Source organism: Saccopteryx leptura, chromosome 2 (genome assembly GCF_036850995.1).
Source record: "Saccopteryx leptura isolate mSacLep1 chromosome 2, mSacLep1_pri_phased_curated, whole genome shotgun sequence".
Classification (NCBI taxonomy): Eukaryota; Metazoa; Chordata; class Mammalia; order Chiroptera; family Emballonuridae; genus Saccopteryx; species Saccopteryx leptura.
This window is the reverse complement of record NC_089504.1, coordinates 504,872-520,618: the sequence shown is the minus strand read 5'-3', so window position 1 is coordinate 520,618 and position 15,747 is coordinate 504,872. Positions and strand designations below refer to the sequence as shown.

Genomic DNA, 15,747 nt, shown 5'->3' with positions numbered 1-15,747 from the left:
GTGGGGACGGTGCACAATGCACACTCAACATGCGTGGACATCACAAACACAAGGCTCAGCAGGAGCCAGACTCAGAGTTGGGAGAGGGGACTGAGGAGTGTGAACGGGGCTTCAGAGCAGCTGGTTTGTCTGGGGGCTGGCTTACAAGTGAGTCCAGTTATGAAAAGTCATCACTGTCCAGTGACAATGTGCACAGTCTGTATGCATACTGGACATTCTGTATGCCTGCTGGACAACCACGGCCATCATGGGAACAGAACATGGCGTTTGTGGAGAACACACAGATACACTAGGGAAGATATCGAAAGTAGACCCAAGTCATGAAACAGCCAGAACGAGCAAATCCGGAGGAGGAAGTACGCAGTGGTCACGGGGGCTGGGGGGTGACGCTAATGGGGGAAGGGGGTCTTTGCCGGTGACGAGAACGCTCTGGACTTACAGTGGGATGGAGGCGCAATGCTGGGAATGTACTGAAACCACTGAATTGTACACCGAAAGGGGAGAACTTTACGGCACGTGAATCACATCTCAAAAAAGCTGTTACCAAAAAAAGGTCCAGGTGGATTAACTTGCCTCGTCCCGGAGACGGCACCAACGAGGCAAGAGGGAAGGGAGGAGAGCCTACCGAGCGCGGGCAGATCGTCACGAGACAGAGCGAGAGACGGGCCGTTTCTCACCCCGGGCATCCGTGAGCGGCAGGAGGAAGGAAAGCGTCTGACGGCAGAGGCAGAAGTGGAGGGCTGCCGGAAGACTCCGGGTGTTCACGACCCAGGAACGTGAGAAGAGCACCGGGTTCTCAGGGAGGAGCTCGAGGGTCCCTGCAGGGAGGTCCCCGGGGTCGTGGCCCTGCCACTTACAGACCGAGAAGCCCTCTCACCACAAGACTGACGCAGGGTCTCTGCTCAGAGCACGCAGAGTCAGCACAGGTCAACAAGACACCCTGGGAGGCCGCAGGAAGGGCAAGAATGCAAAACGACAACTCTTCGTGCGGGACCCAAAGAGGAGACGGCAAGCCTGACCACAGCCGGCTGACCACAGCTTGACCACAGCCGGCTGACCGCAGCCTGACCACAGCCGGCTGGCCGCAGACCAGAACAGACTTCCCGGGAACACAGCACTCAGTCAGGAAGGTGACAAGGACCACAGCACTCATGAGCAGTACATGGCACAGCCCATGTGCTGAGGAGAGGCGCTCGGGAGGGGTGAGCCTGCCCAGTGGGAGTGAGGAAAGCCGCAACTGAGACCCACCAAGAAAGCAAGGAGCCGGCAGGTGGCAGGCACTGGGCGGGTCTCCTGGAGACGATCCTGCCACGGTACCAGCAGAGCCAGGTGCCGGCGGAGCCTGGTGCTGGCCGAGCGGTCTGGGCGGCTCTCTCTGAGAATGGAGGTTTGCCTGCTGGTGCGCACAGCCCAGCATGGGAAGAGGATGGTGACGGGGAATGCCCTGCAGTGGTGGGAGGGGGGCACGCAGGGCCCACAGGGCCGCATCCTGCACACACACCACAGAACACGACGTCAGGGGTGTGAAGAACTGGGAGGTGTGGAGAGGACCCCCCCCCCCCACTGCCTCAAACAGGCCAGAGTGTGGCTCAGGGTGCCCTGGGCCTGAGGCCTTGTCTGCTGGTAAAACACCCAGGGCAGGAGAGGGGTCCTTTACCTGGAGGAGCCAAAGGGGCCTGGTCGCCTGCCTGGGCCTTGTCGAGCTCGTCCGTGACCTCCTCGTGGACGGAAGGCAGCGGGAAGGAGTGGCTCCTCCTCAGCAGAGGCCCAGAGGTGGCTGCCCGGCTGCCCGCATGGTCTGCGGGGAAGGCACGGCGTAAGGCGAGGCCTCCATCCCCACAGCAGCACAGACCTCTGGTCTCGGGGCGCAGGGACAGCCTCTACTCAGCTGCCCCTGCAGGACATGTCCTTGTCACCTGCATCTGTCTGGCCCACCTGTGCCCACCCGCCCCGTGACTGAGGAGCAAGGGACAGCCTCAGGCTCAGGGTCTTCCTGAACCTGCTGCCTGCCGGGCACCTGGACAGTAAAGTCCTGCCCAGGTGGAAGCCACGTGTGCTATCCTCAGTACCACCCCTAGGCCAGGAGCCTCTGGGCACCCCTGAATGAACCTGGCAGGCTTCAGTGCCCCACCGGCCCCTCAGGTGAGTGAATCCTCACAACCTCCTAGGAGGGACCCTGAGCAACACAGCTTTATTGAGTTTCAGGTATTGTTACCACTTGTTCATAAAGATCCGTTCGTGCAGCTATGTCTCACATGTCCCCTGGAGGGGCCTCCTGGCTAAGGAACCTCAATGGTCAGTTTCTTTCCCCAAATCTAGGCCCCTCTTGAGATCTCAGAGCAGTGTGGTCAAAGCACAAAGCTCAGAGCCTCCTCCCCCAATGCCTTTCCCGGGGCCAAGTCCCTCTGCAGAGACGGGGAGACAGCAGGAGTCTGGAGGGCCAGTGTGGGAAAGGAGGCCCGCCTGGACCGGTCTGAGGCTGGCCCCAGAGACACGTACCTGGGTCGGGGGACTCCGGGGCCCGCGGGAGCCGCTCCTCGGGGCCACAGGACACCTGCCTCTTCACCTTCCCCGCAGCCAGGCTGGCCACGGACACAAGGGGGATGGCCTGGCTCTCCTGCAGGGAGAGGAGGTGCTGCCCTCGGAGTGTCTGGGGCTCCCTGGAGGGGATGCTGCCCTCGGAGTGTCTGGGGCTCCCTAGAGGAGCAGCTGCACCCCAGGGGGCTCATGACGGGGGAGAGGGGGTGCTGCCCTCGGAGAGTCTGGGGCTCCCTGGAGGAGCAGCTGCACCCCAGGGGGCTCGTGACGGGGGAGAGGGGGTGCTGCCCTCGGAGAGTCTGGGGCTCCCTGGAGGAGCAGCTGCACCCCAGGGGGCTCGTGACGGGGGAGAGGGGGCAGGGCCAACTAGGAAACCAGTTACATAAAAGGAGGACTGGTTTGTTCACGGCAACAAAGACCCAGCAAGTTTAAATAATGGTTAAAATCATCCGAAACTGTATCTTCATTAAGATGAAAAAGAACATAGAAAGCAAAAGGGTTTGCCTGAGACAGCAGCAGAGGAAGACGAGGAAACCAGGGCCCCGGTCAGCACGGGGACAGGATGAGAGAACACGGGCACGGCTGGGCTGGGGCCGGGGCCTCCAGCGAGCACCGGGCTCCCAGGACCGGGCAGTCCTCAGGCCATGGGGACACCACGGGCCCTGAGTACCCATCCACTGCCCCCGAGGACTCAGGACGATGGCAGCAAGCTTCTCCCGTCTCCCAGAACCCAGCTCAACCCCACCCAGCCTTGACAGAAAGGAGGGTCAAGGGACCCCAGGGACAACAGGTGAGCCTCCGCTGGACAGGCCGTCACCTGGCATGCACCAGCTAATCAATCAAAAGAGTCGAGTTCAGACCAAACTCGAGGCTCCTGCATTGGAGCCACAGGACCCGGCAGGCCACTGGCAGAAGGGCAGTGAGTGAGTGTCCAGGGTATGGACTGCGGCACCGAGAAGGAGCCTCACCCCTCAGCCCAGTGACAGGCAGGCTGGGCTTTCAGCACAAGGCCCGTAAATCGGCCACGGCCACGGGCGCTCACTTCCAGGTGAAGGAGCCACCGCAGGCCCATGGTCCTCCCACAGCCGCACTCACAGGGTTGAAGAGCTCCGTGGTCAGGCCCAGGTAGTTGTGCAGAGCCAGGAAGGTCACCCTCTGCAGCCGCACCATGATGATCTGTGGGCGACAGGGGCCACCTGGCAGTGGGCTCACCTGGGCTTCACAGGCCCGAAACTCCCCAGTTTTGACCATCAACATGGTCACCTAAGATTCAGCATCAGGGGCATGAGCTCTCTGCATTATTTTTGTAAGATTCTTGTAAATCTAAAACTCCTTCAAACAAGAAATTTAAAGGTAAAAGAACTTTCAGGGATAGTGGCCGATCTGAAGTCCTCTCCGAGATTAAGAACATTAATTCCTACTGTAGAATAATGTATGGGATAAGGTTTTCCAAAGCCTCCCTCAGTCCTCCCTGCACCCCCGGAAGCCCAGTAGCCAGTGGTCAGTGCCACCCGTGCGGTCGGGCCCCCTCCCACAGAGCCCCACGGGGACCCCGCGAGAGCTGGGAAGCTGGTGGGAGAAGCACCCACCTGCACGACCCTGACCAGGGTTTCCGGGTATTTCTCGAACACTCCTCGGAACGCCACCGCGGGAAGCCTCAGGACAGTGGATGGGACAGCGGCACGGGCACACACGGTTTTGTAGGGTGCGGTGTGGCCCTGCAACGGGCACAGCGTGTGCTCTTAGGGCCCGGAGAGCGGGGACTGGCTCTCCGAGTGCCTGCCCTGCAACACGGCTCATGACGCACCAGCCCAGGTGGGCCTCCCGCAAGGCCACCTGGAGACAAGTCATGCCCACGCGCAGCCTCACCAGGTGAGTGGTGAGCGTCCACCACGCAGGAGGCTCAGCTTAGGGAGGCCTCCCACCATAGGGCCCAGGAGGGGCGTTCGTGGAGGTGTGGTCCCCGTGCAGTGACCTCGGCCCTCGCTGGTGCACAGCCGAGTCTTCTCACCCTCTCCTCCCACCCCTGGCTTCCGGCAACCACCCAGCTCTTTCCTGTCCAGATGGTTTTGTCTTTGTCACAATGTCACAGGAATGGGCACAGGGTCTGGCTCCTGTCACTGCAACGAGGCACCTGAGACACACCACGTGGGATGTGTACAGCCATCGCCACTGCTGACTGCCCGGAATGAGGCTGAGTCAGTGTCCTTGCCCGTCCAGGGACGAAGGACACGTTTCTAGTTTGGAACAATTATACACAAAGCTGCTGCAAACACTCACATGCAGGGTTGTGTGCGACCTCCTTTCCCTCGCTGGGTACCCAGAGGAGGGACGTGCCAGCACAGCTTCTGGGCAGCCACCAGCTCATTCCTCAGCGGCTGCTCTACTCGGTGTCCCACCAGCCATGAGGAGTTACGGGGACCCACATACACACACCTGCACGGTCACCTCCCAATCCTGGAAGTCCCCAAGTGTGAGCAGCACCTCGGTGGCACGCCGGGAAGGAAGACCCACCAGGAAGTGGAGAACGGGGCCTGACCTCGGGGACCTCGGGGAGCAGAGGGCTGCAGGCTGAGCTCTAATCCGTCATCCTAAGTGGCTGGTTTTCCACCTTCATCGCCCAACTGCTCACGGCACATTCGGGCGTGTGCTGACCTGACGTCGTGACTCTGCGGTGAAGTGTCTGTGGACACCTTGCGTCCCTACACGGAGTTCTGAGAGTTCTTCGTAAACTGGACGCAAGTTCCTCATCAGATGTGTTTTGCAGATATTTTCTTCCAGTCTATGGGCAGACTTTTCATTCTTTTAACAGTGTCTTTCACAGACCCGAGTTTTAATTCTGGTGAAGTCTCATTAACCAATTTTGTTTCTTTCATGAATCATGCTTTTTGTGTCGTATTGAAGACTTCTTTGCGAAGCACAAGGAAACGGGTTTTCTTCAGTATTTCCTTCAGAGTTGGACCCTTTAGGTCTTATGTGCAGGTCTGTGACCCTGAGTTGAGATGTGTTTCGCATGTGGAGTGCTGTCCTAGTACCACCTGCCGACAAGCCTGTCTCTCTCGCCCTGGCTGGAACAGCTCGCTTAGTTAAAGAGCGTTATCTTGACAAGTCAAGGGTTAGGGTTGTATCTCCAGTCAGGGCACATACAGGAATAGATTAGTGTTTCTCTTTCTCTCTTCCTTCCTCTCTCTCTAAAAATCAAAAATTTAAAAGAAAGAAAAAAAAGGCCGTCTTTCACAAGACAACCTCTGTGCCTCTGCCGATGACCAGCTCACCCTGTGCCTATGCCCATTTCTGGGCTGTCTGCTGGCAGCTGGCCTGTGTCACCGTCATACCATACTGTGTCACCCTGGTCATGGGTCCTGTGGTGTGACGTGAACAGGTAGAGTCCTTCAGCACTTTTTCTTTCAAATTCTTTCAGCTATTCTAGCTCTGTTGCCTTCCATGCCATTTTATCATCTATTTGTCCCAGGAAAAAGAGCTTATTGAGACTTTGATTGGAATTACGTTGAATTATTTGTGGAGATTCACCTTCTTATGATACCGCATCTCCCAACCTAAGAACGGCATGTTCCCTTTTATCTGCTCAGCCTCCTTTGACCCCTCACCAGCAGTGGGTCATTTACAGCAGAGATCTTGCATGTTTTGTTATATCAACAGGCAAGGATTTTGTGGGGTTTAGTGCCATTACAAATGCTACTGTCTTTTTTTTTTTAGTTTTCCATTTCTAGTTGTTCACTCCTAACACTCGGAAACACCACTGGTTCTGGAGGTTGACTTTGGCCTCATTAGGCTCCTTCATGAGCTCTGGTACTTCCTGTGGGCTCTGTAGGACTGTCCCCGCTCCTGACACGCACATCTCACACCTGGTGCCCACCGTAACTGCCTGGCAGGGTCTCCAGGTGGGGCTGACCCAGGTGCTGAGAGGGGACATTCTGTGCTCGTTCTGGTCTTCGAGGGAAATGCCCAGTCTCAGTCTCCTCCATTTCACGTCAGCAGCAAGATTTTGCAGAGGTTCTTGATTGGATTTAGGACATTCTCTGCTTAGTTTTCTGAGTTTTATCATGAAGAATGCTGAATTCTGTCAAATGCTTTTTCTGCCTCTACTGAGATGATCGCATGATTTTTCTTTTAGTCTGCTGACCTGCTTAAATTAAGCACACTGACTGATTTACAAGGGTTATTTTGTTGTTGTTGTTGTTGTTTTCTTTTTTGTTTCTCTTTTTTATTGGATTTATTGGAGTGACATTGGTTAATAAAATTACATAGGTTCCAGGTGCACAATTCTATTCACACTGACTTATTTTTGAATGATGGAACAGCCTCACATTCCTGGAATAAACTCATAACCATTATGTAGTATTATCCTCTTTAACATACCTCCAGATTCGAATTTCTGGTATTTTCTGGAGGGTTTTTTCCTGTTTCTGTTCCTAAGATGCCGGTTGGCAATTTTCTTGGCCCTGATGTGTCTGGTTCAGTGTCCGGGTAGTACTGGTTCCAAAATGAATGGAAGGTATTCCCTCCTTTGCACTTTTTCTGCAAAAGTTTGTATTAATATAAAGTTGGCATTATTTCTTCTTTAAATGTTGAGCAGAATTCCGCACGCAGGCACTTGTGCCTGGAGTTTTCCTTGTGGGGAGAACTGTGACAACAAACTTAACAAATACAGGACTGATCACATAATCTGTGCCTTATCAGGGGAATTTTGATACTTTGTCTCATTCCAGGCTTCATAAATTTTAACCACGTTGTTGATCGGACGGGGACAAAGCTATTTATCACACTCATGGAAATGTCCCTGCTCCACTTCTAATGCTGGCAGGGTGTGTCCTCTTCCTTCACCTCATTGCTCTGGCTGGGGGTTCCTCCACGGACAGGTCTTTTCCAAGGGCCAGCTCTCAATTTTGTTGATTTGCTCTATTATTATTTTCCTATTTTCAATCTCACTGATTTCTGCACTTATCTTTATGCTTTTCTTCCTTCTGCTGGCTTTGCATTTTCATTCACTGTTCCTATCTTCCCACTTCCCTAAGATAAGAGCTTAGGTCACTGATTTGAGACCTTTCTTCTTTCCTAATACAGAAATTTTTGGTTATGAATTTTCCTCTATGCATTGCTTTAGCTGCACTCCACAAATCTTGGTATGTTATGTTTTCATTTTCATTTAATTTGAAATATTTTGATCCTTCCATGCCTCCATCTGGGACCCCAAATAAACTCAAATCATGTCTGTGCTGGTCTGACAGAGCTGTTGGATACCCCCAAAGGCTCTGTTCATTGTTTGGCACCCCCTGTCATGCATAAGAACTTAGGGCTGTATTGGAGGAATCCCACGAAGGGTCCATCTGTCATGAGTGCCACACAAGTGCCCAGACCCCGGGCCCTGTGAAGAGGCATCCTTTCCAAGGTTCCACATACCTGCTCTGGAGAACCCTCTGTGCCACATCTGGAGAAACTGAGGTGCCAGCTGGCTCAACAATCAGCTAATATGAAGCCAAAAACTATAACTTCAAAGGATAAGATTAAAGTCAAATGCACCTGCTGTATTCCCGAGGCTTCAGCTAGCACACACGGAAGGTTTGTTTTATGGCACGTGGAAGTCCTCACCAGAAGAGGCAACGAGACACCAAGCTGAGGCTGGCTGTGACAGCGCACATGACGACTGTCAACCTCTGAATGTTTGAAATGTTCCATAGTAAACAAAAAGTTTAAAAACCACAAGATAACATGGGCTGAATTTTAATCCACTAGACTAGCAAAAGTCAAATCTCAGATTGCTCACTAGCTGGCGGAAGTGAGGTGTGCCTGGGGCTTTGGCCTCTGTGCAGGTGTGTGCCCCTGGGATCCAGCAGTCTCTTCTAAGGATTTGCCCCACACACTGAACCGCAAATGTGCAAAATGACCTCCACACAAGGACAGTCACTGACACTGGGAACAGCAAAGACCAGGAATAGCAAAGGTGCCCATCAGCACAGAGGACCCCGAGAAGGACCCTCCTGGGAAATGAGGAAACATTTTCACCCTACAACACTTGTGCCTTTTAAATCGTGGACCACATGCCTGTATGACCCAATCTAAACACAACCATTTACGAGACAACCCAAACCTATGAGCAAATGTTCAGTCTGCTTAAGTACACAGAGTTGCTCCTGTTACACCCCGACCTTCTGGGGTCCCCCACACCCCCCAGTCCAGCCTCCAGCACTGTGGACAACTGGCCTTGGTGCGGAGGGCCCTGCTATGCTGGCGAATGGGGACAGACTAGGGGTGGGGCACTCACGGTGATGACGTCCAGGATGCTGAGGAGACTGTGGACACTGTCTCCGGCCAGAACCTCTTTGACCACCACCTCCGTGCCGTCCTGCATGTGAGAAACAGAGCAAAATGGTCCACTGGCAAGGGGCTCAGCCTGGCCCCAGCTGGCTGAGCAAACCAGCCTCTACTGCCCATTGGGAGTGGCAGAGGCCACACCCCCTGGCTGACTTGTTAGATCAGAGGTGATGAACTCAAAAGCAGAGGACAGAAAATATGAGAACATATAAAACGTGAAGACACCCAGCCAGCAGGCATGACGTCCAATCCTAGAGCTTGTCTCCATTGGGAGGACTGAGCCCAAACTCCACAAAACCTCAGGAGTATGCTGGCCCCACCAGAGGCTGTGAGGACCAAATTTAGGTACTGTCAGTATAAGTGATGTGATGTCACTTTTTCTTTTCTTTTTTTTTTTTTTCAGGTGAGAAGAGGGGAGATGGTGAGGCAGACTCTCACATGCACCTCAACTGGGATCCACCCAGCAACCCCATCTGGGGCCAATGCTCAGGTACAGAGCTATTTTTAGAGTCTAAGGCTGATGTTCTCCAACAGAGTTATCCACAGCCACGCTTGAACCCATCGAGCCACTGGCTATTGAAGGGGAAGAGGGAGAAAAAGGGAAGAAGGAAGGGAGAAAAGCAGATGGCTACTTCCCATGTGTGCCCTGACCAGGAATTGAACCCAGGATGTCCACATGCCAGGCCTATCCTCTATCCACTGAGCCATCAGCCAGGGCCAAGTGATAGCATTTTGATACGTTTTTTCCCCACTGGATTAAAAGAGAAAGAAAACCCAGGCCCTGGCCAGTTGGCTCAGTGGTAGAGCGTTGGCCTGTCATGCAGGAGTCCTGGGTTCGATTCCCGGCTAGGGCACACAGGAAAAGCGCCCATCTGCTTCTCCACCCCTCCTCCTCTCCTTCCTCTCTGTCTCTCTCTTCCCCTCCTGCAGCCAAGGCTCCATTGGAGCAAAGTTGGCCCAGGCGCTGAGGATGGCTCCATGGCCTCTGCCTCAGGCGCTGGAATGGCTCTGGTTATAACAGAGCAACACCCCAGATGGGCAGAGCATCACCCCCTGGTGCGCATGCCAGGTGGATCCCGGTCGGGCGCATGCCGGAGTCTGTCTGACTGCCTCCCCGTTTCCAACTTCAGGAAAATACAAAAAATTAAAATTAAAATTTTAAAAAATAAAAGAGAAAGAAAACCATGCAATGGTGGTGACGTCCTACATAGTGCATTGCTTGTTGGCGAGAACACGTTCTGAGAAATGCATCCTGGTGATCTGTGGTTGTGTGACCATCACAGGGGCAGGTACACACACCGGGGGTTACCTGGTGCAGCCCTTCTCCTGGACAGCGTTCCCTGTGCTCTGGTGAGTATTTGTGTCTCAACACAGAAATGGTACAGAAACGACACAGGGCACGGGAAGCAACGTGGGGGTCAGGGCTGAGGGAGGGTGATAGGAAGACGTGACCTGGGTGACGGAACTCTGCAGACACTGCCCTTAGGCTGCACTCAGTGTATAAAAGGACATTCCTTTCTTCAATGATAAATTAACCTTAGCTTACTGTAACTTCTTCACTGTATAACTTTCTTAATTTTATATAGTAAAACAGTTGCAATAAGTAACGTGCTCTGCTCTGACATCACCATGGCTACGTCACTGGGTGATAGAAGTCATGGCTCCTTCACAATCTTATGGGACCCTTGTCACAGATGTGGCCTGTCGGTGCCAGCCTGATTGGAGGACCTGGACAAAGGACATTTTCTTCTGAGTACCCAGCAAGTCCGGTCGCAGACGAAGCTACACACACGAAAACTTTAGAACCATAGGGCGTGCAGGAACCTCTTGTGTCAGGGCCCAGACCCAGGGCTGGCAGGTGGGAACTTCCATAAGACTAGGGAGTGACCTTGTGCAGGCCAGGGTTTGCTAAGTGCCAGCTTTAAACAGTAACAGGCAGTGGGAAGCCTGGGTCACACCACAGGGCCAAGGAACCCAACTCCCTCCTGCAAAGCAACTAGACCTTGGTCGGCAGGACCTTGAGGTCACTCCTGGCAATTGTTACTAAAGGGTATAATCTGACAGGAGCAGGAAACAAGTATTTAGATTCCAGATGAATTAATACCTTACTTACCTTTTTGGAGTTAAAATTATCATGTGAAACCTGAAACTAAGGCAAAGATGCAACTGATCACAGCAGATCAATACCCAACTATGAGCGGTGTTCTGAAAAAGTGGGTCGGACATTTCAACATGTCTAGAATGGGCCCTGGCCGAGTGGCTCAGTGCACAGAGCGCTGTCCCAGCGCACCAAGGCTGTGGGTTCAATCTCTGGTCAGGGCCACCCATGAGAAGCAAGCAGTGAGTGCACGACCAAATGGAAGGAGTTGATGCTTCTCTCTTTCCCTTCCTCTCTCTCTCTTTCCCTTTCTCCTTCAAATCAATGGAAAAACCAAAATGCCTAGAGTGGACCGGGAGAAATGCAGAAATAAAACCGCTAAATGGCCTGACCTGTGGTGGCGCAGTGGATAAAGCGTCGACCTGGAAATGCTGAGGTTGCCGGTTCGAAACCCTGGGCTCGCCTGGTCAAGGCACATATGGGAGTTGATGCTTCCAGCTCCTCCCCCCTTCTCTCTCTCTGTCTCTCTCTCCTCTCTCTCCCTCTCTGTCTCTCTCCACTCTAAAAATGAATAAATAAATTAAAAAAAAAAAAAAACGCTAAATGCCCCTGAGCCCACTCAACAAAACGCCACGTGCACACGAGAAAAAGACAACACCACATCCAGAGGGCAGCTGCCTTCCAACACGGGGTCAAAGCATGCTTTTCCTCAAAAAAGCAAAATGTCAGGTTTACACTAACTTTTCAATAGAAAATGTATGAACATCTTAAGGGGCGCTTGACAGACCTGCGCCCTCCACCTCCCTCTGCGTCCGCGAGGGCTCCCTGCCTGAACAGGACGGGCACACTCACCGCATCCTGGATGCAGACCTCCAGCCGCCCGTCCTGCACCACGTAGATGCTGGTGTCCGGCTCCCCCGGCCGGAAGACATGCTCCCCTTCGAGCAGCTGCACAAAGACCATGTGTTTGCAAAGCTCCAGGAACAGTGGCTTCTCAAAGTGACCCAGGACCCTGAAAGAACCAGAGCGCATGTGGACGCCATCCAGAGAGGAGAGCTGGTGGGACAGCCTTTGGAAGAGGCTGGGAGGGATGCCGGCCAGTGTCACTCTGGCCAGGTCCACAACGCTAGCTTCCACAGGGCTGCAGCCCGCGGTCATCATCAGGACAAAAGCTTAAATTTTGGAAATCCCCGTCAGCTGTTTCCAGCTCAAAGAACTCTGGAGCCATGACTATGTACCTGAACCCGATGCATAACCAAAGCCAGACTGAGAAACAGCCTCCCAGGATGGTGAAATGGGCCAGAAACAGGAGGGAAGGGGGTTTCCAGGGAGAGGTGGAGGACCCAGACTTGCGACTTTTGGTCCAGCCACTCACTTCCCACACTCACTCCTGGAGGTAAAAACGCTGACAAGCACACAGACACACCACCCAACACCTGGTGAGGAGGCTCCAACAGCTGACAGGGCAGAGACGGCAGGGGTGCAGCTTTGCCAACCGTCAGCGAGCGAGCACAGGCAGACACCTGGGATGCCAGCCTGCCGTGGTCCCTGGCAGGCGCAGCCCTCTGTGCCCAGCTTCCCTTACCGAACGTTCTTCAGCATGTACAAAACTTCCGACGGCAGGTGCGAATTCTTCACGTCGAACTCCGTGAGGTCAGCCTCCAGCAAGGAGGGCGGCGGTTCCTTTGGCTGCAGTGTAGGGTATTCCTTCTTGAAACGCAGGATCCTACAAAGCAAAGATCCACGCCCTGGAACAGAACCCCGCGGCTGGGGAGCTCAGCAGTGCCCCCCCAGGGAGGGCATCTGGGATGTAATGCGGTTGGAAGGGCAGTCCTAGTACCTCTTAGCCAAAGACAGCACCTTGGTCCTCTTCCTCATCCGCTGGCGGGGGGTGACCGTGTTCCCCACAAGCGTATGAGGGAGCGTGGTCACCTGCAGAGTGGAGAGGCTGAGTCACAATCCTGAGACAGGCTAGATCCACATCTCAGCCCCAGGGGTCAGCCTCAGCCCTAGGACTTGCCTCCAGCCTGCCCGGGGCATGGGGAACCAACTTTAGTGCTGCTGACCACTACCACCAGCACACACCACATCCCCAAACAGCCAGCAGCTGCCCACAGAGCTCTCGTGACTCCTCCTCCTGGAAGGATGACACTGCTCCGCCTCCCATGGGAGGCCACCTCCTCCCACAGCTGTTTAAGAGCCTGCCCTGTCTGGCCCTGGCCAGGTGACTCAGTGGACAGAGCATCGGCCCAGCACACCAAGGTCGCAGGTTTAATCCCCAGTCAGGGCACATAAAAGAAGCAACCAATGAATGCACAACTAAGTTGAACAACGAGTCAATGTTTCTCTCTCTCTTTCTCCCCACCCCAAATCAATAGAATAAATAAATAGATAGATAAAAGCAAAGTAACAACAGTGAATAAATGACTGAATGCCTGCCCTGTCTGGTCCTGCCCAGCTCCCTTTCCCTCAACCCAGTTCCTGCACAATCACCTGGGGCTGCAGGGCTCTCTGCCACTACCCCGTCAACAAGGCCCACTCGGCTGTGCTGGGCAGGGGGCGGTGTCACAAGGGCAGAGTGCCCGGTTCCCACCCTGGATGCAGGCCACCCCCCTCAGGCAGCTGTGGCCCCCTTGCTGTCCCTCAGCTCTCCAAGGTGTGTCGGCCCCTGGGTGTCCACTGTGCTGTGGGTGTGTGGTCACCACTACTCCCACTCCCCTCCCAGGTGCTCCCACACTACTGGACCACATTCCTGTCCTCCTCGGCCCTGGTCCAGTGTGCCACTGCACAGTCCTCATCCAACATGCCTGAGCTCCTTCAAACCTGCTGGGGGCGCCTCTGTGTGGCCCTGCGCTAGGCTGTGAGGCAACCCCACACTGTCCCCACACTGTCCCCACACAGCAGGCCAGCCGTCACACGGCAGGAGCAGCAGTGTTCAGGCTCCGAGTGGCCACCACCCCCGTCAGCAGCCCCGGCTTATCTCCCGTCCTCGGCACCTGACACTGGTCAGAGCAGAACACCACACCAGGGCACACACACCTTCGCGTCTGACATTGCAAGTTTTCTACAAAGAACATGAACTAACCGTGTAAGGACACAACATGAACCATTACTGACAGCCTGGATTCTACAGCGGACCTCGAGGAAGTCTGGATTTCTCCTGCCTTAGGGTTGGGAGTGGGCTGGAGTCACCAGGAATGGGTGGACCAGGCTGCTTGTCCCCCGAAGGGGGAGTGCACCTCATGGGGACCTGGCCCCAAATCCTGGCAGGACCACCAATCTCAGCCTGGGAGCCAGGAAACTCCATGCCCATGCCCCAGGGATATTTCCAGAAGGGGCCTTCCTATCTCTTTCCTACTTAAGACAAACATCCACTCACAGGGCCGACGGGGCCTCTGCCTCGGCACATTTGCCAAAGCAGTCTCGAATGCTTGGACCCACAAGCCCTCTGCCCAGGCCTTCCCCAAACCCCGCAGCCTGTGCATGGCCCCAGGCACACAGCTGTCTCCAGGCAGCGGGAGTCGAGGCTACGAGGGCACAGGCCGCTCTGCCCAAGGACCCACAGTCAGGTTACCTTCCTCATGATCTTCCGGCCATAGAACATCACTTTGTCTCTCTTCCGGAACCTGTACTGAGGGGTGGGCTGCACTTGTCCTGCAAGGGAGCAGAGTGGCAGCCTGAGCCCTGGCCACTATGTCACTCAGCAGGGGGGAGGGAAGGCAGAGTCCCGTCCAGAGCTGTGACAGACACACCAAGGGGATGCAGAAATGGCAGTTCTTCCCACGGAAACTGCGCCTGAAGGAGAGCTAAGAAAGCTTGGACAGACTCAGACCTTGTGGGTCTGACAGACTCAGCCGCAGTCTGGATGGCCAGAGGTTTTCAACAAAAGCTACCAAGGGCGGCCCTGGCCTGTTGGCTCAGTGGTAGAGCGTCGGCCTGGCGTGCGGGAGTCCCAGGTTCGATTCCCGGCCAGGGCACACAGGAGAAGCGCCCATCTGCTTCTCCACCCCTCCCCCTCTCCTTCCTCTCTGTCTCTCTCTTTCCCTCCCGCAGCCAAGGCTCCAGTGGAGCGAAGATGGCCTGGGCGCTGGGGATGGCTCTGTGGCCTCTGCCTCAGGCGCTAGAGTGGCTCTGGTGGCAACAGAGCAACGCCCCCTGGTGGGCGTGCCGGGTGGATCCCGGTCGGGCGCATGCGGGAGTCTGTCTGACTGCCTCCCTGTTTCCAGCTTTGGAAGAATACAAAAAAGCTACCAAGGGCTTGAGATGCTCCCAGGAGCTTGACACACAGGACAAGTCCCCCAGACCTCCCCATCTCCTCTAAGCCCTCATCCCCTTCCCCTGGAATCTGAAGCAATATACTCACGGGACTGGTTAACCCTTCTGTACACAAAAAAGACGATGATGCCAATGAGGGCCAGGGCCAGGAGGGCTCCGATCGCCATCCCCGTCAGCTGGGTGAGATGGCAGACAGAGCACCTGTCAGACAGGCTGTGAGGAGCCTGCTGCACCCGACCCCAGGCTGAGGACAAGGGGAGGGGGCTAGCAGGTCTTGGGGGCCGGGGCGGCCAGGGGCGAGGTGGTTACCATGGTTGACTGTGAATGCTGCTCTGTCACCTGCAGCCACCAGGATTGCAGGGCTGTGTCCAGACAGACGCCCGCCTGGAGGAGAGCAGCACGGTCAGGAAGGGCAGGGCGGGCAGGGCTTCCCAGGGCAGCGAGGACAGAGCTCTGGGTCAGGGAGAAGACCTCACGGAAGAAGCAATCTTCCGGGAACTGAG

General features: G+C 55.0%; 1 protein-coding gene and 1 non-coding gene across 3 annotated transcripts in view; one reads left to right on the top strand and one right to left on the bottom strand.

Annotated features, from left to right (window-relative positions):
- Positions 1-15,747, bottom strand: part of PNPLA7 (patatin like phospholipase domain containing 7) — a 65,995-nt gene that overhangs the window by 47,438 nt on the left and 2,810 nt on the right. For both annotated transcript variants that reach the window (XM_066366566.1, XM_066366567.1), the window contains exons 3-13: positions 15,554-15,628; positions 15,333-15,420; positions 14,544-14,623; positions 12,810-12,901; positions 12,555-12,695; positions 11,822-11,981; positions 8,822-8,902; positions 4,128-4,256; positions 3,634-3,714; positions 2,500-2,617; positions 1,658-1,798 (exon numbers count right to left, since the gene is read on the bottom strand). In XM_066366566.1, the coding sequence (XP_066222663.1) occupies positions 1,658-1,798; positions 2,500-2,617; positions 3,634-3,714; positions 4,128-4,256; positions 8,822-8,902; positions 11,822-11,981; positions 12,555-12,695; positions 12,810-12,901; positions 14,544-14,623; positions 15,333-15,420; positions 15,554-15,628 (1,186 nt within the window). The remainder of the gene's footprint in view (positions 1-1,657; positions 1,799-2,499; positions 2,618-3,633; positions 3,715-4,127; positions 4,257-8,821; positions 8,903-11,821; positions 11,982-12,554; positions 12,696-12,809; positions 12,902-14,543; positions 14,624-15,332; positions 15,421-15,553; positions 15,629-15,747) is intronic.
- Positions 9,650-9,725, top strand: TRNAD-GUC (transfer RNA aspartic acid (anticodon GUC)). Its single transcript has one exon. It is a non-coding gene; the product is annotated as a tRNA-Asp (tRNA).